The 25,842-nt window shown below is 33.7% G+C and overlaps 1 protein-coding gene across 1 annotated transcript in view; it reads left to right on the forward strand.

The window, feature by feature from the left end:
- LOC125910388 (protein unc-13 homolog C) overlaps positions 1 to 25,842 on the forward strand; it is a 339,112-nt gene that overhangs the window by 183,918 nt on the left and 129,352 nt on the right. The window contains exon 13 of the mRNA XM_049614136.1: positions 20,379 to 20,505. Coding sequence (XP_049470093.1) covers positions 20,379 to 20,505 — 127 coding nt within the window. The remainder of the gene's footprint in view (positions 1 to 20,378; positions 20,506 to 25,842) is intronic.

Consider the following 25,842-nt stretch of genomic DNA (forward strand, 5'->3'; position numbering starts at 1 on the left):
GGGGCACCTGGGTGGCTCAGTCGGTTGAGCATCCGACTTCAGCTCAGGTTACGATCTCACAGCTTGTGAGTTCGAGCCCCGCATCAGGCTCTGTGCTGACAGCTTAAAGCCTGGAGCCTGCTTCAGATTCTGTGCCTCCCTCTCTCTGTCCCAACCCACTCGCATTCTGTCTCTGTCTCTCTCAAAAATAAATAAACATTTAAAAAAATTAAAAATAAAATAATTGCATTGACTAATTTTACTTACATATTATTTTTATTCTTGTCCCTACCCTTGAAATATTGGTCTTTAATTCATTGAATAGTTTTAATTTTTTATCTAAATGGCTTCTTTATAAATGTTAATTTTTAAAACAGGAATGCAGATTTTTTTTTTGTTTTGGTGTTTTCCATATAAATTACATTGTTTTGTTGTAAGACACTATTATATAATTTTTGTGGCTTCCTTTCATTTCAGTGTTACCCAGCAAAATAGTCTTAGATTTAAAAATTTTTTTAATCTCTTTGGTCTTTATTTAAGTAGTAAAAATCCATTTAAAAATAGGAAATGTCAGGGCACCTGAGTGGCTCATAACTTAAGCATCCAGCTCTTGGTTTGGCACAGATCATGATCTCACATTTTGTGAGTTTGAACCCTGCATTAGGCTCTGTACTTGACAGTGCAGAGCCTGCTTGGAATTCTCTCTCCCTTTTTCTCTGACCCTTACCCCTATCCAAATAAACAAAATTTAAAAAAATAGGAAAATGTCGTATGTTTTTATAATTATGGGAATAATTCAGTTGGACAGAGAAAAAATGATAAGAAGAGAGAGAGACAATAGCAAAGTCTTTGGGGGGAAATAATGTATAAATCAGTTCTCTGTGGACTAGTTAGCTTAAATAGTAGTATGGATACTTTAGCCATAGTAGTAGGAGGGACAGGCAAAGTATATAGCTTTAAAAGAAGGCAGGTTGGTAAATGTGGCAGAGGGAACTGTCGAATCTAAGTGATTCGACACAATTGAGAGTGAGGAGAAGACAGGGTTTCTTGGATGTTTGTGGAAAAAGAACACTAGTATGAAATAATTTCATAGCATTGGAGGCAAAGAACTTTGCAAAATTTAGAGATCACTTTCAGTACTGAGGGCCCTTTTGAACTTCATGGCAATCATTTCAGAAAACATTAATTAGGATGGTCATATTTTTTCCAGTCATATTAAGTCACTAAGATAAAGGCACAGAATAGATAAGTAATTGGATTTCCCTGGTTAGACCTTTGCCAGGTGAGTATGACAAAGACAAAGAGAGGCCAAGTATAATAGTGAGTGTGTATGTAAAAGAGAGATTATAATCCTGGATCATTGTCAATTAGATAAGGAGAAAGTAAAGTTATGAAGGAGGTCATTTATAGAGAAAATGTGTGGCTAAGTGGATACAAAAGGGAGTGAGATGATGTAGTAGTAAAAGAGCAGGATGCCTTTGCAAGAAAAGGCTGCTTGAAATTGAGATTTTGGAGGAATGTCCTTGCTGGTGATGATACGACCTAGGGTAGGTCCATGGAAAGGGATATCTGTGGTGTAGGGGGGAACAAGCCCAGTGAAATGGAGTTTAGAGGCTGAGAACCAGGGCACTAAATAGGCCATTAATAACCATCTAAATAGTTAATAATATCATGAAAAATGACAGGAGTGATGGTGAGGGGAAAGAAATAGTGGGTTAAGGAATGTAAATCCAATACTGATAGCAGTTTTCAATAACTTTGTGTAATTAAAGATTCCCATTAACGGTATTTGAAAGTGCTTGATTTCCCATATCTTGTCAACACCAGTATCAGAAATATCCTTAATCTTTATCAATCTCTTAGGTGAAAAACAATGTCTTGGAATTGGATTTTCCTTGTGTAGTGATGAATAAAATTGATCATCTTTTTACATTTAGTCATTTGTGTTTTCTTTTGCATTCATGTCCTTTTACCCATTTTTCAAAGCTATTATTTTTTATTAGCGATTTGAAAGAAACTCCCTCTGAGTTTTCCAATTATTTTTATACTGAGATTTTAGTGAAGTGTTAATAATTTTCCCATTTTTGAAAATAAATATTACAATTAAATATTTGTTAATATTGTAGATAAAGCATTAGGTTGAGGTGCTTGGTTTTTTTTTTTGTTTGTTTGATTTAATGTTATTTTTTTCTTCTAAAAGAATGAAAACTTACTGTATGTGAGTAAAACATAGTTTTGAAAAGTCTTTAGTGTCTGTATTCAGCACAAGGAAGTGGACATGTCTTAAGTTTAAAAGTGATTTAACCAAAATTTTCATTTGATTACCTTAGGCTCTCAATAGCAACCATACACATGTAATAAGGTAGTACTGCTTCAGATAAATTTGTTGGATGTTTCAGTATAAAATGAAAGTAAATCACTGTAATGCTAAGGGTAATACAACTTTATTGACCATATTCCTGAGTGATGAAAAGATATTAAGGACTCACAAATGGAGCTTTTTATTTTTATTTTTTTTCAATATATGAAGTTTATTGTCATATTGGTTTCCATACAACACCCAGTGCTCATCCCAAAAGGTGCCCTCCTCAATACTCATCACCCACCCTCCCCTCCCTCCCACCCCCCATCAACCCTCAGTTTGTTCTCAGTTTTTAAGAGTCTCTTATGCTTTGGCTCTCTTCCACTCTAACCTCTTTTTTTTTTCCTTCCCCTCCCCCATGGGTTTCTGTTAAGTTTCTCAGGATCCACATAAGAGTGAAACCATATGGTATCTGTCTTTCTCTGTATGGCTGATTTCACTTAGCATCACACTCTCCAGTTCCAGTCATGTTGCTACAAAGGGCTATATTTCATTCTTTCTCATTGCCACGTAGTACTCCATTGTGTATATAAACCACAATTTCTTTATCCATTCATCAGTTGATGGACATTTAGGCTCTTTCCATAATTTGGCTATTGTTGAGAGTGCTGCTATAAACATTGGGGTACAAGTGCCCCTCTGCATCAGTACTCCTGTATCCCTTGGGTAAATTCCTAGCAGTGCTATTGCTGGGTCATAGGGTAGGTCTATTTTTAATTTTTTGAGGAACTTCCACACTGTTTTCCAGAGTGGCTGCACCAGTTTGCATTCCCACCAACAGTGCAAGAGGGTTAAGTGGAGCTCTTTTTAAAAATAAATAATTTCAGAGGTATTCACACATTGATTTTCTCTATATCTTAGAACACCTGCAATAACATGCTTTACTAAAATTTTCATTTATTGTCATCTTCAAGGATAATGAAAGCTGACGTGGTATACAGAATTTTTCTGTGTATTAAATTGATAATATGGATCTGATGGGGAGCTTTCAGTACCCTATGATTTCAGTATGTATTGATGCAATTGTTACCTGCTTTGTGGATTTGTCTTTGAAGTACTTCAACTTGAAAGAAGCAATAAATGAGCCAAAAGAATGTCTAATGAGATCATGACAATAGGGTAAATCCCAGATTTCAAAGGAATTGTACTATTTTGTGACTCCACTAATCTTCTAATCATCCTATATATTCTGTCACCAAGAATACATCAGAAGATATTCTATGGTGTGCTATACATAGTTTACTTAGCCAATCCCTTGGCCCTTAAATGAAGTTTTTTGAGCTCCTCCTTTTTGCAGAAACTCATGTATACAAGTTGGCATGATCAAAATAGGGATCCAGCATTAGAGTTTGTTAGGGTAAGAGTTAATAAGAAAATACAAGGAGCAATTAACATGACTCCCCAACTGAGCAGAGGTCAGTATGGAATAGTACTAGCAAGTGATAATTTCTAACATGTATAATTAGTATCCCTGAAGAAAAAGAAAACAAAACAAAGAAACAGAACTTATATTTAAAACTGTAATAAAAGAAAATTTTATGGAAACAAAAGAAGACTCCATGGTATGTACTGACAAGGACCACTTGATACTAGAAAAATCCACCTGGAGTTGGAAACTCTGAAACAGATCCTGTTAAGTTATTAGATTTCAAAGATAAACTATCAAGAGAGTGTCTGGGCATAATGAACAAATGAAAAGGAAAAAAAAATCAGTTGCCATCAGATGCCTCAAGAAACACAAAAGGCCAACGTTAGTAAAGCAATGTTTTGCAGAAACTCAAGGGAAGAAACTGTAAACAAAGGATTGTATATCCATGAACCCTTTATGAGTAATATATTAGTAAGAGACCTTTATCCATCAAAGATGACTGAGGAAACTCCAGCTAAAGAATTTATGGTAAGCACTTAGTTGATTTAGCTATAAAGCTAAGACTAAAACAAAGATGAACAAGATAGGGTCAAGGGGAAAAACAACATATAAATGTCATATAGATAGATAGATAGATAGATAGATAGATAGATAGAGGTATACAGATAGATGATATAGATATAGATAGATATAGATGATATAGATATACATAAATGTGTGTGTGTTCTGACAACGAAAAATACAATTGATATATGTGATCAATTGTTAGATCACAAAAAAGCATTACAAGTTCCATATGGTAGAAATATAAAAAAGTACCCTAACCAAAATGCAATAAATTAGGTATCAGTAATGAAGAAAGGTCCTAACTGAAAATTAAAACACATATTCTCTATTATTAGATGAAAGAAGAAATAAAAACTCAAATTACAGAATTTAGAAAAAATAATGATAATAAAAATACTACATGGATTTATAGGCTATATTTTCAGCACTGATCAGAGAAAATACTTAGTTATAATCACTAGGATCAATAAAAATGTAAAGTAGAAAATAAATGAGTTGTATTCTCAACTTAAAAATCTGGAAGAAAAACAACAAAGTAAACCAAAATAATTAATAAGGAAGAAGATAATAAAGGTAAAAACAAATGAGGTACAGACAATAACTAAAAATTCTAGTTTTTGAAAAATTAGAATAACTTTCAGCTAATTTAGTCAAGAAAAGAGGATAAAAAAGCACAAATATATCAAATGAAATATTTTAAGTGAAAAATAGTCGCTGAAAATTCCTTTAAATAGAAATTTTAAAAATTCAGAAGAGACTATTATATAAAACTGTATACAAATAAATTTGAAAAACTAAATGAAGTTGATAATTTCCTAGAAAAATGCAATATTTCATTGGAAATAGACCAATTTAAGCCTTTTCTTTTTTAGTGATCAAATTTAACATATTGATGCAAAAGCATTAAATGAAATATTAGCAGGCAAAATCCAAATCCAGACTGCAAAAATAATTCTTCATGGTAAAACGGCATTTAGTTCAAGAATGAAAGGTGTTATGGTCTGAATGTTTGTGTCCCTCAAATTTCATATCTTGAAACATCATGCCCAATGTGATGGTATTGGGAGGTGGGACTTTGGGTAGGTAATTAGGTCATGAGTGTGAAGTCCTATTGAATGTGGTTTTTGCCTTTATTTAAAAAATACATACATACATACATACATACATACATACATACATACATAAAAATTTTAAAAAAGCGACCTCTGGCGGGGTGCCTGAGTGGTTCTGTTGGTTAAGCATCCAACTCTTGACGTTGGCTCAGGTTATTATCTCACAGTTCATGAGTTCGAGCCCTGCATCAGGCTCTGTGCAGCACAGAGCCTGCTTGGGATTCTGTCTCCCTGTCTTTCTGCCCCTCCACAGCTTGTTCGTTCTCTCTCTCTCTCTCTCTCTCTCTCTCTCTCTCTCTCAAAAAAAAAAAAAAAAGTCAAAAAAACCCCCTTGCTCCTTCAACCCTTCAAATATAGAAAAATCAGCAGTCCGCAAACTGGAAAGGGACTTTACCAAAAATATGACCTTGTTGGTGCCTTGATCTTGGACTTCCCAGCCTCCAGAAAAGTGAGAAATGTCTGTTGTTTTATAAGCCACCCAAACTATGGTATTTTGTTCTAGCAACCTAAACAAAGACAAAAAGCTAGTTTAATATTAGGAAACCTGTTAATATTATGGAATATATTAATAGATAAAAGAATAAAAAGCATAAGATAATCTCCATAGATGCTAAAAAAAAGAATACAACAAAATTTAGTATACATAGGTGAAAACATTAAAATAGAAGTTAATATTTTCTTAATGTATTTCATGAACTAGATATGATGGTGGCAGGGAATGACATTGTTTAGTCCATTCTTTGTCTCCATTTTTCAGAAGTAATGAAATTTGTAATATTTTACTTCACATAAAATATACTTTATATAAGTATATATATTCAACATAAATATATATATAACTTATATAATATATACTTTATATAAAAGTTGCACAAAAGTGGGGCACCTGGGTGTCTCAGTTGGTTAAGCGTCCGACTTCAGCTCAGGTCATGATCTTACTGTCTGTGAGTTCGAGCCCTGTGTCGGATTCTGTGCTGACCTCTCAGAGCCTGGAGTCTACTTCAGATTCTGTGTCTCCCTCTCTCTCTGCCCCTCCCTCACTCATGCTCTGTCTCTCTCTGTCTCTCAAAAATGAATACACATTAAAAATTTTTTTTTAAAGTGGCACAAAAGTATAATGGACTCTCATATATTCTTTACTCAAACACAACAGTGGTTGAGTATATATCATGATATATCATGTTAATATATGATATTATATAATGTTATATCACTGGATTTCCCCCCTCAAGCCCCAAAACACTGAAAGGAAGGTATAGTTATAGTCCCCTTTACTGTAAAAGGAAACAGACTTGTCGGGGCATAATGGCTTGCCCAAACTGACAAGACCAGCAATTGCTATAGCCAAGACTGAAGTCCATGTCTTCAGGCTTCCATGTTCTCTGGAATTGGCTAATGTATCCATAACCCAAAGGACAGATTAGTCTTTCTATACACTGTTGGGGGCCTGTCCTAGGCTTCCTTTGTATCCTCACAGCATGAAGAATAGTGGTTTGCACATCAGAATCAATAGGACTTGTTGAGTTGAATTAAATTACAATGTAGCATGAACAAATAGAGTGAGAAAAAAGAAAAGTCTGTGCTTAATTAGTCTCTAAATATATTGATTCTATTCGTCTGAACTTTCACCTAAAGAGTAAAATTTGTTAGCTTACACAATGATAAAGGTAGATAAATGAATACAAGTGGAAGATGGATTATATAAAAGTAATGTTTAAAGTGTAATTAAAAGATACGATGTGTTTTACTAGTTTGTATATTTGTTCTTACCAGTCATCATTATTGAATGTTAATTCTCAGTTAGGATATGATAGGGTTCAAGGATGCCAGGATTCAGGAATGCAGCATGTGCCTCCACACTGGGCCCTCCTCAGTGGTACTTGGGTAGATGCTCATGTTTGAGTTCCTTGTAAAAACGACAGTAGTTGAAAAGCACATAAGCTGCCAGAATCATAGAAATTCCAGTGACATCCCCTTTCTTCACACTGACATACTTGTGAAACCAGTTGTAACCTTTTTGAAACGTTCCAACCATCTCTTTAGGGGTGAAATCCCAAATCAATATCCAGCTTGGTCGTTCTCCTAGTTTCACATCCATGAGCTTCTCCTTCACTGGGTGACGCCATCCTGGATCCTGAATGTCCATTACGCTGAGCCAAATGAGGACTCTTTACTAGTATTTTTAACTTTCAGGTGGTAATTCTATTGATGTTAAGTTTTAAGGACAGGAAATATGCCAAAGTATTTGTTGTGTCTTTCACACTGTCTAGTGTGACATTGTCTAGACATAGTGCAACTGACATCGTGCATAAATCTTCAAGTACATGAAATACTTGGAATTAGTGACCATTGCCTAAAATAGAGTTTATTTTTACTAAGTAAACATTTTATTGAACTACAGGATACATAACGTGCACAAAACATGGGTATCCATCTGGATAAATTTTCACACATTGAAGTTACCTGTTAACTGAACCTCAGAAGTCCCCACCATCTTCTTTCCAGTCAATACCTAATCCCCCTAGTAATATACACTTCATTGACTTCTAACACCATAGAGTAGTTTTGCCTATTCTGGAACTGCATTTAGATCAAATCATAGGGCATATTCCATTTTGTGCGCTAAGCATTATTGGAGAGGGGGCAGATTTTACACATAAAGTGGTTTGATGCATATGGTTGCAAATATTTGTTTTTTTATTCTTGTTACTGTATTGCATTCCAGTGAACAAATATGCAGCTGTACATACATTTTACTGTTGAGGTATATTTGGATAGTTTCTGATCTTAGGCTATTATAAAGGCTATGAAGGTTATTTGTGCTGCTGTGAATGTTCTTTCAGTGAATACATGTGTACATATATCTGTCATGGGTGTACCTAAGGAGTGAACTTACTAGGTGATAGGGATGCATATGTTCAGTTTAGCAGATATTGCAAAATAGTTTTCCAAAGTTGTTGTAATAATTACCTCTCCCACCAAAAGTGTATAAAAGTTTCAATTACTCTACATCTTTACCAGCTTGGTATTGTCGTTTTCTTTTTCATTCCAGTCATTTTGGTAGGTATGTAATGGCTCTTAATTCAAATTGTGGTTTAATTTCCACTTCCCTGATGACGAATAAAGTGGACCATTTTTTCATAGGCTTATTGGCCATTTGGATATTTCTTTGATGAACTATCTTTTCAATATTTTGCCCATGTTTTCACTGAGTTGTCTGATATATTCTTAATATTTAAAAAAACTATGTATCGTAGATGTTATCCTTTTGTTGGATATTTGTATTCCAAATATTTTCTCTCAGTCTGTGACTTTTTTACCCTCTTAATGTCTTTAGATAAATAGAAATTCTTAATTGTAACTATAATGCCTTTCTTGTTAATGCTATTTTTGTCCTATTTAGGTAATCTTTGTCTACCCAAGAACATGAAAATAATCTCCCCTGTTTTCTTCTAAAAGCTTATTACTTTACTTTAAAATTTTAGATCTACAGTCCACCTAAAAGTTGTTTTTTTCTGCTTGAAACCACCCTTGATTAGGTTGTATGACACAGCAGAAAGAGCTTAGACCCTGAAGTCAGATCAAAAAATAATCACAGAAATAGGTAAAGTGCATGCCCAAGAATAGACAAACCATAGTTTCTTGGAAATAATTTTCAATAATGATGCAAATCTAATTTCATTGACATGGAAAAATGTTGAGCGAAAGGAGTGGGTTATATAACAAAGTATTTACACAAATTGTACACATATATTTAGAGATACATAATTTACAGAGCATTATCTTGAAGGGTATTGAGTCATAGTTGAATAACAAATCTGTGAATAATGATATTTCTGGTAATACGTATTTCTTCTGTGAACTTTCCTCTACTGTTTGAGGAAATATTTCAAATTATTTTGGAATTATTTCCAAAATAAACATGAAAAATAATTCTTATTAAAACACAAATACTTCAAGGAAGAGAGTTATCCAGAGATAACCACTTTTTGGATCTCTCCATTCAACATTTTTCTTGGCATAGGTTGGTGGTAGCTCTTTCATCTTTTAATAAAAATTGTAATTCCTGTGTAATTAGATTTCTGAATCTGACATAAGTCTGGTCTAAGAGAGAGGCTTTAACATAGAAACTCCTTGGGTCCAATAGATTTATTTCTATAATGAAAAATAATGATTCATGATAAAAATGTATGGCTTTTCAGCTTTATCCCCATGCTGTTAGGAAAGAAGGAACCAATCCCTCCACATCCAATAAACCACATATTGTTTATTAGTGGAACCAGACGGTTTAGCTATTGTACCTTGCCTTCCTGTCAAAAATAAGACTGAATATATAATTCTTTAGTCCTTGGCAGGTCTTCCTCTCATGACTCTGTAGATGTTGTTTCATTATCACATCCTACTGAATGGAAGAGACACAGCCAACCTATTTTAATTTTATGTTTGTTTTTCTGTTTAAAAGCCTGTAAGATTTTTTTTCTGTATTTTGTCCTTCAGACATTTTGGCAAATGTATCTATTCACTAATATCTAGATGGGAGTATCTTTTCATTAGTGGAGAATTCCTTAACTTCATACTTGTTTTCCTCTCTCTTTCCCACTGCAAGATGGTTTTCTTTACTTGTGCCTTTTATTATTGATTCTCCCATTTGTTTGACTTTTTTCTATCATGTTGGATCTGTAATAGAAGTCTCTCTGATTTCTTTGTCATTCATTCTGTAATTTTCTGCTCTAACAATTAGCCCTGCATTCTGGAAGATTTTATTAAGCTTTTCCTAAAATTACTGATTTGTTTTCCTAAATTTTCTATTTTGCTCATTACTGTTTCTAGTTGTATTTTTTTTTTAATTTTTCTTTCTTTCTTTTTTATTTTTTTTGAGAGAGAGACAGACAGAGCACGAGCAGGGGAGGGGCAGAGACAGAAAGAGCAACGCAGAATCTGAAACAGGCTCCAGCCTCTGAGCTGTCAACACAGAGCTCCATGCGAGGCTCCAACTCGGGAACAGTGAGATCATGACCTGAGCCAAAGTCGGATGCTTAACTGACTGAGCGACCCAGGGGCCTCTCTAGTTGAATTTAAAAAAACATTTTTTTTAATGTTTATTTATTTTTGAGAGAGACAGAGACAGAATGTGAGTGGGTTAGGGGCAGAAAAAGAGGGAGACACAGAATCTGAAGCAGGCTCCAGGCTCCAAACTGTCAGCACAGAGCCCAACGCAGGGCTCGAACTCACGACCTGTGAGATCATAACCTGAGCCAAAGTTGGACGCTCAACAGATTGAGCCACCCAGGCGACCCTCTAATTGTATTTTTTAAATCAAGTATTTGTTTTTGAAAATGTAAGATGCACATGGTTAAAATAATCAGTGCAAAAGAATAGTGTATGAAAAATTTCTCTTTGCTATCAGACCAGTCTTCCCTAAATATGATCACTGTTTTCAATTTCTTGTGTAATTGCAGAAATGTTCTAAGCCTACATATGTATATGTGTACATATCTTTTTCTATTTCATACCAGTGGTAGAATACATTCATACTCTCCCACTCCTTCTATTTTACTTAACAGTATAATTTGGGGCTAGTACTATATAAACATTTAAATTTACCTCATTTTTTGTTAGAATTTTATTGTTTTCAGTAGAATGGGTATATAAAACATACTTTTTTCTCTATCAGTATATATTTAGACTATTTTTAATATTTTGCTAATACCTATAAACCCCTACTTTTTGTTTACATGTGCCCATACATTTGTAAGTAGAATTCTAAGAAAAAGAATTGCCAGAAAAATACATGCATTTAAAATTTTGACATATATTGTCAATTTTTCCCTAAAAATCAAAACTTCATAGATTATATATGAATATGCATCGTATATAAATATATAAATTCATATATATGTTACATATATGAATCTGTATATTTTTTACTTTTTGTACACTGATAAGTACCATCTCATTAAATGTTTATACCTTTAAGTATAAATGAAGTTAGGCATTTTTTTATATGTTTAAAGACTATTGTCTCTTTTGAGAATTACCAAAAAATTATTAATAAAATTAAAATTACCACCAATAATAAAATGAAAAGTAATCACATATTTAGGATGTTGTAACAACTTTTGGCTAAAATATAAATTAACTGATTTTTTTCACCTATGATAATGAATTATCAATTAGCTACTTTTCCTTTATAAGTAATAAAGAGATCATGGCAACTCAGAAAGCAAAGAAAAAAATAGCTTAGTTGAAATCTACCAAAAAGAGAAATCTTTGTATATTTATAGAAATTGATAGAAGTCAATTTTATCCTGAAAAAGAATCTCAACTACAAGTTACATTTAAATAAGTGATGAGAAAAAGTACAGGGAGCTATGAGAAGTAAAATTCATAAATATTTGAGTCTTTCAAGAAAAAGGTACAAGCAATGTTATTGCAATAAAAGGTGTAAACTTCTGAGAACTACATGAAACTGATTATTCGTAAGTGGCTTCTATGAGCTATGTATGTGGGAGTAAAATTGTCAATATTTCATTGACAATACTTACTTTAAAAACTTACTGACCTAAGTAAACAAGGCCTTTTATTTTAATACAGATGATTGGACCTTTTAAGACAAAGAAAGCAGTGGCTTTTCCCCCATGAGAAGCTAATAAACTACCGCACTTATAGACCAAGTCCAATGTTGAGCAGGTACTCTACCAGTCTGCTTGATGATCTACTCTATCCTCAGCAAGACTGAAGAGAAAATGATGGAATAGACATGGCAAAAGAGCCAGATACAGTCTTTCCATCCTTTTATCTATCAGTCTATCCACCCATCTATGGTTCTAAGCAGAGAAGGTAGTGTGGGGAAATAAAAAAAATTATTAAGTCGCCCTATTTGTTCTAAGAGAGTTTATCTAGGAACGGAAGAGGTTACAGGCATGGTTATGTGACAGAAATACAGACAACCAAGAATAGATCCCATGCCTCACCACTTCCACCAGAATCATCACTATTACCACCCACGTCTAAGATGCCTCACCCATTGCTTGTTCTGCATAGTCTCTTTTATGCCCTCCTACTGTCTCCAGACGGCATCCAAAATGATATTTTACAAATGTAAATTACCCCAGAATCCTCCAGTGTTACTGCATAACTCTTAGGAGAAGAAGTCCTTATTCACAGGTTACAAGATCCTGTGTGATTTGGCCTTGGCTTTTCTCTGAAATTAGCTGTCACCACTCTTGCCCATTCAACTCTGTGTTAGTCACACTAACCTTCTTGTATCTGAACTTGTCAGCCACACACTCTTGCTCCATGACTTGTCAATTAATTCCAGTAGCTGTTCAGGGTGCCTGTATTTTACCATTATATTCCAGTCTTTTGGCCCTCTCTGATTTTGAATGCTCTTTCTCATCCCATCCCACTTTTTCCTTTACAACCATCCATCTCTAGGTTTCTAGCACCAGATTATGTGGTCTTGCCTCCATACTACTTCCTTATTTTCCCAGGTCATGAACTGGTATGTTTCCCCTTCTGGGTGTTCTGGAGCTCAGTAACTCTACATACTGAGTTGGCTTCAGAACACATCAGAAGTATAGGAATTTGTGTCATCGATGAAGATTATAGAGAAAGTGTTGGTATGGTGCTACTTAAATTTGGCAAAGAAAGTTTTAAAGTAAAACGTGGCCAAATCACAGCTCATTTGTGAATAACTTTTTTCCCAGAAATAGAGAAAGTTCAAGTTTTGGATGACAATGAGATGGGTTGAGGAGGTTTGAGTTCCATTGGAAAGCACTGTTCTTATTCTAAACCCGCCAGTGTAGGTTTGTGGGTTGATATATGTCTAAACTCACCACAGATGTAACAGAGTGTGTTTATGAAGTAAGTCTGATTCCACATCATTCCTGGTTTAATGAACCTGGAGAGCCTAGATGCATTCTGGGATTCTGCTGAGAGATTGATTGCATTTATGGTGAGGACTGTCAGCTACTCCTTCTCAAAGGTAAAACTGCTTCTAGCATCAGTTTTAGTGGTCATGGAGTAAGGCAGATTTTATTGGCTTTTCTTTTTCCTAGTGTTTTGCTAAGGACGGGTTATCAGAAATGTGTCATGAAAGAAACTGGTATTTTTTTCTTACCCTACAAAAATTAATGATATTTGTTGCTTTGTAGTCATTGAACCTAAGAAAGTTGATTACAGTAATTTACTATTGTACTTAATCTTTTCTCTTGTTGGCTGATTTTCCTCCCTGGAAGCTTCCCATTGGTCCAAATTACTTTTTGCTAACATGTTATATATATATATATAAGTATATATATATATATATATATATATACTAACATGTTATATATATATATATATACTTTTTTTCATTTTTATTTTATTATTTCAAGCTATATAGCTTCTTAATACCAGCTTACTTTGGCAGCCAGAAATTTATATGATTATATGATTTATATTAAATTTATATGATTCTCACCCCAAGATGTATGGATATTATAAGCCCTTTATAGAGCTATTTTAAAATAGAAACCTATAACTTGTATTCTCTTTTTCTTTTTTACTTCTAACTACATGGTTTAGCACTTTCAGTGTATAAAAAGGAGCCCATGATCCCCACCTATATATAGTTAATATAAATTTATGGTTATCTTTGATAAATGTTTATATGTATCTATTATACATAAAAGTCTGATACCTATTTATTTTTAGAACCAAAGTTTCTAGGTGATGTAGTTTTAGATTTGTGAGTACACAATATGTCACAAAACATCATGTCCTTGGGCCCCTAATACCAATTTATTATTTGATATTCCTTCCAGAACTTCCATATCATCACCAGTATAAAATACAGGGATGTTTAAGATAGTCCTAAAAAAATGTACACTACCAACTATAGGGCAACACAGTGTTTATACAATAAAACTAAGAACTAAGAACTAGAAAATCACACTGTGATGGTTGATGGCAGCCCATTTGCTTTTGGCATGAGAATAGATTGAGTGTATACCACCCCATCCTATATACTAATACATAATTGTACATTACTGCATTATACATAAAATCCCATGCATAAACATCAACTTTCAAAAAAAATATATTCTTTTCAATTAAATGCTTGTAAATGCCATCTAAAGGAAAATAGGCATATACTTTCAAATTAACAAGTGTCTTTGCACAACTTAAGCAAAGCAGTTTTATACTGGTAGTAAAATATTCATATTTAGCATTGAAAGTCAAAGATTAAATTTTGTGCAAAATTATTGTACGGCAATTTGGAAAACTAATTAAATGTTTTACTTGGTAAATGTAATGAGCTAGTTAAATCTTTGTTGCCAAAATTAAAAATGTAGGAGGATTGATGGCTAAATAAATTCTAAGAGTCATTTATCTTCTATGAGATAAATATAACTTTGTCAGTGTGGTCTAGCACTAAGCAGGAGATAATTTGAATTGAATTAAAGATAATTTGAAGAATATTTTGAATTTGATATTATTTCCTACATTGATATTTGGTAGGTGGCAGTTAGGATGTAATTGTAGTTTACTTGAACTGTCCCTTTATAATATATAATTACACATTATGGGAGGGATATCTAAAGACCCAAGAAAAACAGGCATGTGGATTTTGGAACAATAACAGCTCACTTTTTATAGAGTCACATAAGTGGTAATAATAACTACTCAGAATATAGCAGAAAGCCCACAAGTATGAAATAAGGCTGACAGAAAAATAAAAAGTGGCATTAATCTATTTTACCTCTATGATCCTTTCTCAGAGCCTATTTATTGTTTTCTTAACATAAACTTAACAAGTTTGATTAACTGATTTCCTGTGTGATGATGGATGAATTCATAGTGAGGTCTGATAGACATAGCTTTACCAACACAGTTTCGCAAAGCAAGGGAATAGCCTGAATATCTATATCCATATATACAGATAAATGCATATACACATATAAAAGAAATAAGAACGTAGAAAACAATTTGGAGGTTAATTAGCAAGTGGGTCTCAATCTTAAAACTTTTTGTAATGCAGTAGAATATAATTCCAGGTAGCCCAACTCTGTAACAAACTATTTAATACATTATCGGTTTATTTATTTCTCACTTGTATATGTCCAAGTAGGTACTTCTGATTCGGCAACTCTCTTCTGAGAATTGGTTGAGGGACCCAGACTTCTACCCTTTAGTGGCTCTTTGATTCCACGGAGCCTTGAAATCCTCATTTGGATCTTCAGCATCTGGCTAACAAATGAGGGAAAAGAGGATTATTTCAGAGTAGGTGTTTCAGGGCAAGTCTGGAAATGGCATACATTGCTTTGGCCCAAAATTTAGTCACAGGCCAGGCCTACTGCAAGAAATGTTGGGAAATACGGTTTGGTTGTATGCCTATGAAGAAAAGGACATGGTTTGGTAGCCGAATAGTTATATTCACCACTAATACTGATTATAGTCACTAATAATGATTACAAGTCACTGCTAAAAAATGTTTAAATTATAATTAATATTTTCTACTTAAAGACAAACATCACAAGTGGGCCTTATTATACAGGAGCATACCCTTTCCAGTTTTGTTTGCATTTTCCTCAAGATCAAGCTCACATCACCAACTCAATAAACTGAAAACCTCTTGCTGTATCAGCTGAAGTGCATAATACATGTAAAGATGTCCATTATTCTTGTTGAACTGGCAGAAAATGAAAACAGATGGTACTGGTCTCCTGTTTCAGTCCACAGACAGCAGTAAATATTGTTGATAGTACATGAGAAATATGACTTCGAGAGATAGGAAAGAATTCATAGGGAGGGAAAGCATTTCTGTAAGGAGGAAGCTAATAGTAATCTTCTAAGTTTATTTTCTGCAAAGAGGCTGGTAAAACCCTGATAGTTTGAGCTATTCTGTCAGGTATATTCCTAGGAACTAGAGTATGGTCTCTAGACTAGAGCAGTATTAGATTTCATTTTGCAAAAGGATCATTGGTATCCTTCCTATCTCCTTTCTCATACTGATCCACAATGGAGAGACTTGGGAGATGGGGAAGAAGGGAAAGTAGCCTGGCTACTCTGTGGCTACAGAAGATTCAACATCTAGAGGTGATTCTGTTCTGGAAGTGTAGGAACAGCAGGAACGAGGGGAATGTAGGAATTGAGGAAGCTTTCAGAGTCCAAGTGAATGAGTCGGGGATGTTCTGTATGTTCTGAACAGAGTACCCAAATAGGGATGGAGAAAAGACTTTTGTAATTATGGAGAAGTGAAGTGTACATGGATTATGAAAATAAATTGAAATTCTTTCCTGAAAAACTGACAGGGACACTGCCTACAGCTGGCTTTTACCTGCTTTCCAAAGTATAGAGATAACTTCATTGTAAGGAACAAAGATTGGTAAACTTTTTCTTTTTATGGTACAACATAAATTTAAGGTTCACTCACACTAATAAAACATCTAAAAACCTGAGAGAAGGGATGAAAACCCACAGTCTTAATTGGAGACATAGAGCTTCATGAAAGAGACACATATATATTAAATAGTACTTCAAAGAAAAATGTCTTGTTTTATATGACATGTGTCCTTTGATTCAAATTCCTCTTTGTGCAATGAACGACTAATCACAAATCATTTCTCTATTTAAGTGTTCACCTAAAGCACAAAGGTGGGGCTAAATTCGTGTCCTCTGAGAAACAGTATTCTCCTCTGCATATCAAATAATGGCACTTGCCATGTTGTATTACATGTAGTATTATATGTCACCCTTCCTGAGCTCTGTGCACATGGATCTTCATCTTTACATCCACAGTCCCTCCTACATGACCTAGCAGAAGATAAATGCTAAATAAACATTCCTGGTATTAGCTGGAACTGGCTTACCCTTACCTCCAGGATTCTGTTAATGTGCAAACACTCTTGGAAGAGGTAACACATCAAGTCAGGTTCACTGATAACATTTGCAAAGTCAAGAGCACACATGGAGCCCCACTTACCATAGACCTAAATATTTATAATTTCTCAATCAAGCTAACAAACTGTTGAATGCAATGTAGTTCTATATTCCTACCTCAACAAATAAATGTCCTTGTATATTGACGAGATTAAAAACATTTCTTTTTTAATAGGCTGCATATTGGCAAAATGTCAAAGATAATACAACTTAATTATCAATGTGTATATTTAGGTGTTCTGGGTGGCAGTGTTTAGGTTTTCAAAGTAAATGTCCAAGTGTCATAAATTATATTTTTCTTTCAGAAAAATGTATTTTCATCTTTATTTCAGCACAGTTACAAATTAGGCAGTTATAATAAAATATTTTAAATGTTTTGCATTCTATTTACAGTCATGCTAAGTCACATGATGTCTGCTCTCTTTAACTTTTTCCTGATATAAAACTTTCAAGTATAGAGGTGCCTGCGTGGCTTGGTTGAGCGTCTGACTATTGATTTTGGCTCAGGTCATGATCCCAGGGTCATGACATCCAACCCCTCATCAAACTCTGCACTGAGTATGGAGTCTACTTAAGATTAAAAAATCTCTCTGTAAAACTTAAAAAAATTATATCTTGTCACTGAACTTTTTTTCTATTTCTTTTTCTATTCCTTTTTTTTTCTTTTCTGAGATGCACTTATATTTTTCCCATCCAATTTAAGTTTACACACAATCTTAATATTAAAGGATTAAAACATAAAATATTATTACCTTCAAAATAGACATGAACTGAATGTAATTTATGTAATTTCATGTAATTTAACATAAACTATACAAAAAATTTTAAATTATTTCCAAATGTACTTTCAGATATAGTTTGTATATAGTTTGCAGAAAACTCTTTTTCTTCAAAGATACTTAAAAATATTTATTAAAATGAGGACACAATGCAAATTATCTAAGTTTTTTTGTAAATCATTTGAATAAAGCTAAAATTTAGTAAGTCAAACCTTGTAAATTTAAATTCCAAAAATAAAACTATTGATAATTCTAGAAGTCAGTAGATAGCTAGTTGCCAAAGAATTTCAGGCTTCATGTATATTACATCTAGAACCACACATATACAAATTTTGAGAGTCATATGAATGATTTAGTATTCAAAATATTCCCCAGCCAGCAGGTGCACCTGTTTTGCATGCCTCATTGATTCATGAGTGGCTTCAAATGCATAAATTCAAACCAAAGAAAATGGGTACTTCTTAAAACTTGGAAATAATACTTTGTTATGCAGTAATCTGTTGGATTTATGCCATACAGAGAAAGAACTGGTGAGTTAGTTTGCCCTTTCTCTTAAATGCTTCCATAGCTTAAATTTCTTCCTATACTCCAAAGCAGTATCTATTTCTTTGTCAGCAATGGCAGTCTACAAACATTAGTAGCATCTGGAAGTAGTCATCTCTTGTTTTTAGAATATAGAACAAAAGATAGTCCAAAGTGTTTCTGTGAGCTTATAGGGTGTTAATCATAAGAGCAGGTGGTGTCAGTCACAAGAGCAGATGTTTAGGGTTCTGGCTCACTCTGTGGGTACCACGTATGAGATCCCGAGTGACCACAATCTATTTAATTTTTGAGTTTGTATTTGTGACGAGTAGCGTCTTCTTAATGTGTGGGTGTTAAGACAAAGGTCTTATTTTATCTGGGTTTGAGGGTAGTGTTGCATTAAATTCCTAACTATGAGTTTATCAAATAAATGTCTCCTCTTACGGTGTGGAGGGATACTAGACATCTGAGGAGAAGGGTTGGGGAGAATTAACATTAAAAGAAAGAAAGAATGAAATAAATTTGGAGGGAGTTGAAGCAAAATGTTACCTAGTTCATAATTTTGTTTGGGAGTTTAGTCTATAAGTACTAGTTTATTCTTGTGTCTATGTATAACATTAGATTACAATTATAATCTCTACAAATTGTCTTGAATAGTTGTTTAGATAATTTGAAAATGTTTGATTGGGGGTTGTGTTCCCTCCTGTGTTTATCATTGGTATTTAAATCCCTCTATAGTCACATTTTGGAAAACAAAGATGCCCTCAATTTGTGTATAACAATTTAATTGCTTCAGTTAGTATTTTCAGTCTGAAATGTATAGTATGGGATGTCTCCAATATGAATCAAAGAACTTTGCTTAAGAAACATTCACAGACCTCATGCAGAACTTGTAAGAGGACACTTCAACTTATAGCCTGGAATATTTGGGGTTTGGTTATATCTATATTTGTAGCCAGAATTGGCAGAGATGTTAATATTGGAGGGAGGGGAGAAGCAGCGATAAACATGTTCAGTAATACTATTACTTGTCACTGTTCCCCAGTACTATATATCCAGATTTTAAAAGAAGAAAAAGAAAGAAACAGTCTTAAGCTATACTTCCTAAGCTAGAAAAAAAAAAAAAAAAGAAAGAAAAGAAAAGGAAAAAAAAGTCACATATTCGGAAATCCTGCTAAAGAAATGTCAAAAGAGCCACAGGGTACAAAATAATTTTAGCTGAGCTTAAAAGGGGAAGAAGAAATCATCTGGCTTAGAAGTTTGATATATTTCCTCTCCTTTTCAACTCTTAATTCTTTCAATGTTAAATATCCAGGCCAGAAATGTGATCTACTCATTCACATTGCCAGTATTTATCAAGGATTATGTCTCCTAGTTTGATTCATGTTTTATCCATGCTTAGAGTTTAATTCTCCCTAGAACTTTGCATCAGGCTAAAAGTGTCAAAATATGAAAGCATGCAAATAAATAGAAAAGGTTTGGTAGGTTCTAACACTTTACATCAGAATTCTCACCTTTTTTGGGTAAGCACATTAGAACATTCAAGTTACTTTTCATTATTACTTCCCCTATTCTACAGAGGACCTAGGATGCTTTTGTGCATTTTGTGAAATTTCAGGTCTGTCTTTAACAATTCACTTAGATTTTACCTCAAATATGCTATTCTCTTCCTTTTTAAATTACCACTAATAAAAGTAGATTAGAATACAGCAGCATTGTTGGCAAACCAAACTTTATTAAATGTTTGATTTTATCTGTTATAGAACATGAGAAGCAGCGGTTATGCAAGAGCACCGATTATATGAATTTGCATTTCAAAGTGAAATGGTTTTATAATGAATACGTGCGAGAGCTTCCTGCCTTCAAGGATGCTGTCCCTGAATATTCCTTGTAAGTAGTGATTTTCACCCCCAAGTCTTCAATTCATAGTCTTGTAAAAATTATACCTGAATTATGAAGCCCTAAAATCTCTTCTCATAGTCTCTGCGTGGATGCAGACATTTCTATTATAAAATTAACATTAAATGACTTGCATTTCTTTCAGACCATATTTAATTGAATTGTGTTGCATTTTTCAGCTACATATTTAATTGAATTGTGTTGCATTCACTTGGATATTCAACTCAAAGGAAAAGAAATACAAAACAAATATGGCTTACATAATGAGGTTATTTTCTGTGAAAGTGCTCAAACTCAGATTTTTATTGGGAAAATGAAGCTATTTGTATACTGAGCATTATATTCAGATTTTTCCCTTTAATTTAAACTGAAAAATGTCTTAGAAATGCATATTTCTAAAATAGAAGTTATAATTAGACAGGTAATATTTTCATAAATATGCCTGTATCAAATACATTTCTAAGCACACAGACCTATAATACTCTGCATCTGACATTTATCAGAATTCTATTTAATTCTATTGACGAGGGTCTTCCATATGCCAGGCACCATGTCAAGTGCTATAGGACAATAGTGAATAGGATAAAGACTGCAACCTGGAAGAAGCTTGTGCTTGATGAGATACTAATAAGTATAAAATTCATGATAAAGCAAGGCAAAATTTAATAAGCACTAATTCAAGAAGCACAAGCAAAGTGCAGTGGGTTCTCACAGAAGAGAGACATTACCCTATGGAGGACTCTACATAATCTTTATGTATGGAGTAGCATTTGATATAGACTTTGAAAATTTGGTCAGTTTATGGCAAGAAAAGCATTTAGATTAAAAGGTAAGTTATGAGCATTATTATGGAATTAGGAATATATGGGCTAGGGTCCACAGGAAATAATGCCATTCTAGTGGGGTATAGGATATGTTTACAAAATGAGTAGATAGGAAATGTAGTTTTGAACTAGATTATTATAAATAAAAGCTGTGAAGCTTGCCCCACATTCTTAGGCATTGTGGGCATTGGAAGAGACAGAGAATGGGGGACAAGGAAGAGATTTAGAAGGTAGGGAGTAATGTAATGAATTTCCATTTAGTATGACTTTTCTCATAGAAGTTTATAGGGTACAGTGAGATACTGGGATAAGTTAAAACTCTATACACATTAGAAAATGATTGTAGCAAGGATGTCAAAGATGAGTATGTGTGGGAGAGAGATTTCAAAGATAGAATTTACATAATTTGTCAACTAAATACAAATGAGGATAAAAGAAATAGGGAAGAGGGGCGCCTGGGTGGCTCAGTCGGTTGAGCGTCCGACTTCGGCTCAGGTCATGATCTCACAGTCCGTGGGTTCGAGCCCCACATCAGGCTCTGTGCTGACAGCTCAGAGCCTGGAGCCTGCTTCGGATTCTGTGTCTCCCCCTCTCTCTGACCCTCCCCCGTTCTGCTCTGTCTCTCTCTGTCTCAAAAATAAATAAACATTAAAAAAAATTAAAAAAAAAAGAAATAGGAAAGAGTTAAACATGAAATATATGTGCCTAAGCAGCTGATAGTATCATTGGCTTGTAAAAAAGAGATGCTATTAGCTGGACACTTTTGTTTGGCTCTGTCTCGACGAAACTACACTAACTAAAATCAGACTGGCATGCATACTGAAGACCATTATAAAAGCTGAATAAAATTAAATAGTATCAGAGAAAAATCAAGGCAACCAGGATTTAAGAAGTTATGGTCCTGAGAAAAGAGAAATGCATTGAGGTGATTCCTGTATTTGCTACAAGGTTTTTTGTTTTTTGTTTTTGTTTGTGTGTTTGTTTGGTTTTTTCTCTCCATCCTCCCTGCTCCCATGCATTTGACAATTAGCAGTGCAGGTCTTGGTGGCCAAACAGAGAATAGCAGCCTAGTTTATAGCAATCTCCCTAGGCTGGAGAAATAAAAATTGGTGTTCAGTACTATGAAGGCTGCTTGGACTTGCAGGGTCAATTCCTAGAAAGATGGGAACCCCAGAAAAGTAAACATAACATCCTGCATACAGTTTCTCCCTGAGGTATTTTCTGATTTTTAATCTGCCCTTGTATGGAGACTGAGGCAGAAATAAGCAAGTAGAAAGCAGGGACTGAGAGGTTAAAAATTGAGTAGATATGTCAGCAGCCTCATAATACTAGGGAGACAAAAATGAGGGGTCAAGACTTCCTAAGAAATAAGACTTCCCAGACTTTCAGGTGAGATCCTTCAGGGCTCTGAAGAACTAGAAATGGCCCAGCCTAAAATTCAGCCCTGTCTCCATTATGATCCTGTAAATACAAGGACAAATTTAGATTTTTCTCAGGAGAAAATGACCAATCAAAGGTTCCATAATTTTTCATAGATAATATGTAATATTCAACAAAAAAATTAGACAGCCAGGCAACAGCACCAAGTGACTAGACTCCAAGAAAAAGCAGACATTATACTTACCAGACATAGGCTTTGATGTATCTTCAAAATGTGAGAGAATTTCAACATTCTATAATAAGAATACAATGAAAATTGCAGAACTGAAAAAGGATGAAATTAGGAATGTAACAAATGGGTTTAAAGGCAGATTATATATAGCAGAAGAGGGAATTGAAAATGGAAAATAAATTTGTATAAGAAAAATACAATGAAAATTGCAGAACTGAAAAAAGATGAAATTAGGAATGTAATAAATGGGTTTAAAGGCAGATTATATATAGCAGAAGAGGGGATTAAAAATGGAAAATAAATTTGGAGAAATTTTCCATATATAATAGAGGGAGAGACAAAAAATACACAATATAGAAGAAAGAAGAGAACAAAGAGTACATGGGACAAATTGCAAAGGTCTAATGTACAAAGAAATGAGTCCCAGAAAAGGAGAAGAGAGAAGGCACAGTGTATGGATTTTGTAAGATGGATGAAAAAAAACATGAAACCACAGCTCAAGAATTTCTATCAGTCCTAAGCAGAATATTTAAATGCAAGAAAAACTACCTGTCATTGCATCATAGAAAATTGCTTAAAACCAAAAAAGAATTTAAAAAAAACTTTCCATTTATTGAAGTCAAGGAAGGGAAGACACTTTACCTTCAAAGGAGCTACAGTAATACTCGTGGATGATTGTTCAGTAGAAGTGACTGAAACCAGAATATACTGCAATGATACCTTTTAAGTGCTGAAAGAAAACAACTAACAAGCTTAGAGTTCTATAAGCATCAAAAATATCCTTCCAAAAATAATATATATCCTTTCAAAACAAAGTGACATAAGTATATTTATATAACTGAGAAGCTGAAAGAATCCATTTCCAGCAGACCTTCACCAAAAATATATAAGCCATACTTCAGATAGAATGAAAATGACTAAAGATAAAAATATAGTAATGTAGCAAATAATGCACTACAAAATGTATGCAAAGAATAAAATTTAAAATATGTTAACTGTTTAAAAACTAAAAATCTGTAGAAGAAAATATACATAGAAGTAAAGTACAAGACAATTGGATAAACACATGCAGTTAATATGTTGTAAGATCCTTGAATTGTTCACAAAGAGTAAAATACTCCAATTTAAAAATCCTCTAGGGGCGTCTGGGTGGCTCAATCAGTTGAAGTTCGACTTTGGCTCAGGTCATGATCTCACAGCTCATGGGTTCAAGCCTTGCATCGGCCTCTGTGCTGACAGCTCGGAGCCTGGAGCCTGCTTCAGATTCTGTCTTCCTCTCTCTCTGCCCCTAACCCACTCTCATTCTGTCTCTGTCTCTCTCAAAAATAAATAAACATTAAAAAAATTTAAAAATCCTCTAATATGTCATGGATATGTCATGGATATATGTTATAATTTATAGGGTAACCCCATAAGGTACAACATTGTGTATTCATAACACAGTAGGGTGGAGGGTAATAAAACATACCTAAAGGTAAGAAAGGAAAATGCAAAGAATAAAGAGCAGGCAGGAAATTTGGGTGTGTGTGTGGTCGGGGGGTGGGGGGGCAAGATGATATTTTTAAGACTAAATATATCAGAAAATTGAATGTAATCATTAAATATTAATGGATTAATACTGGCCTACCAGATAAAATAGTAAGACCAAACTGTCTGGCTCATAATTTATGCATCTAGAAAGGTTAAATAAAAGGATGAAAATAATAATTGAGATAAAATTTTCACAAGATACTAATATTAAAAGAGACTTCAAGGTAAGAAATATAATAATAAGATAATTTTGAGAAATAGAAATATTTTGTGATGATTGAAGAAGCAATTTAACAAAAGATATATCAGTTAGAAATGTAAATGTATCTCATAACATGTTAACAAAATATATAAAGCAAAAATTGTCAGAAATAAAAGGAAAAAATGAATCTACAATGCTACTTGGAGATTACATTTTTCAGCAACTGACTAAACATTCGGACAAAAAAGTCAGTAAAAATACAGAAGTTCCAACAACACAAATAACATACTTAAATATATTTATTCTTCTGTATCTATATCTGTATCTGGTCACCTAGGGGTTCCATAATTTTTTGTGGGAATTGTTTATAAACACACACACACACACACACACACACACACACACACCTATCTACAATTTATAACAAATGACAAAACACACATTGTTATCATATGCACTTAGTGCATTTACCAAAATAGACTATTTGTTCGACCATAAAGGAAGTCTAATGGATTTTCAAAGATTGAAATATATACTGTATATTCTAGTACCACTGTGGAATTAAGCCAGAAATCAATCTAAGAAGATAACTAGAAAATGACCAGATAGGGAAATTAAGCAGAAAACTCTAATTCATGAGTTAAAAAAGAAATCACAGTGTGAATGAATTACAAAATATTTTGAACTGTGATAATAAAATATGACATATTGAAACTTGTGGATTGCAGCTAAAACAGGAAATAGAATGATATTCTATAATTCCATAGACAGAAATTCTATAGAATTCTATGATTCTGTAGTGAGAGGGAGGAAAGGTATAAAATCAATAGTGTACCTGTCAGAAGAATAGTTTAAAAACCAAATTATGTCAAAAGAAAGTAGAAGGAAGAAAATGATCAACGTGACCTGAAACAAAAATAAATTTTAAAATGGAAGAAATTGCAAAGCCAAATTTGATGTTTTAAAAATATGATAAAGATAAAAGAAGACTTAGCAAGACCAATGGGAAATGAAAAGGAAAAACCGATGTCGCAAATTGTTATCTGAAAAGGACATTACTAAAGGTAATGTAAAACATAAAAAGACATTATTTATGCCAGCACATTTAGAAGTTAGACAAAATCTCCAATTCCTTTATATAACTTACTAGGCTAATGTAA

This window comes from Panthera uncia (genome assembly GCF_023721935.1).
Source record: "Panthera uncia isolate 11264 chromosome B3 unlocalized genomic scaffold, Puncia_PCG_1.0 HiC_scaffold_1, whole genome shotgun sequence".
Classification (NCBI taxonomy): Eukaryota; Metazoa; Chordata; class Mammalia; order Carnivora; family Felidae; genus Panthera; species Panthera uncia.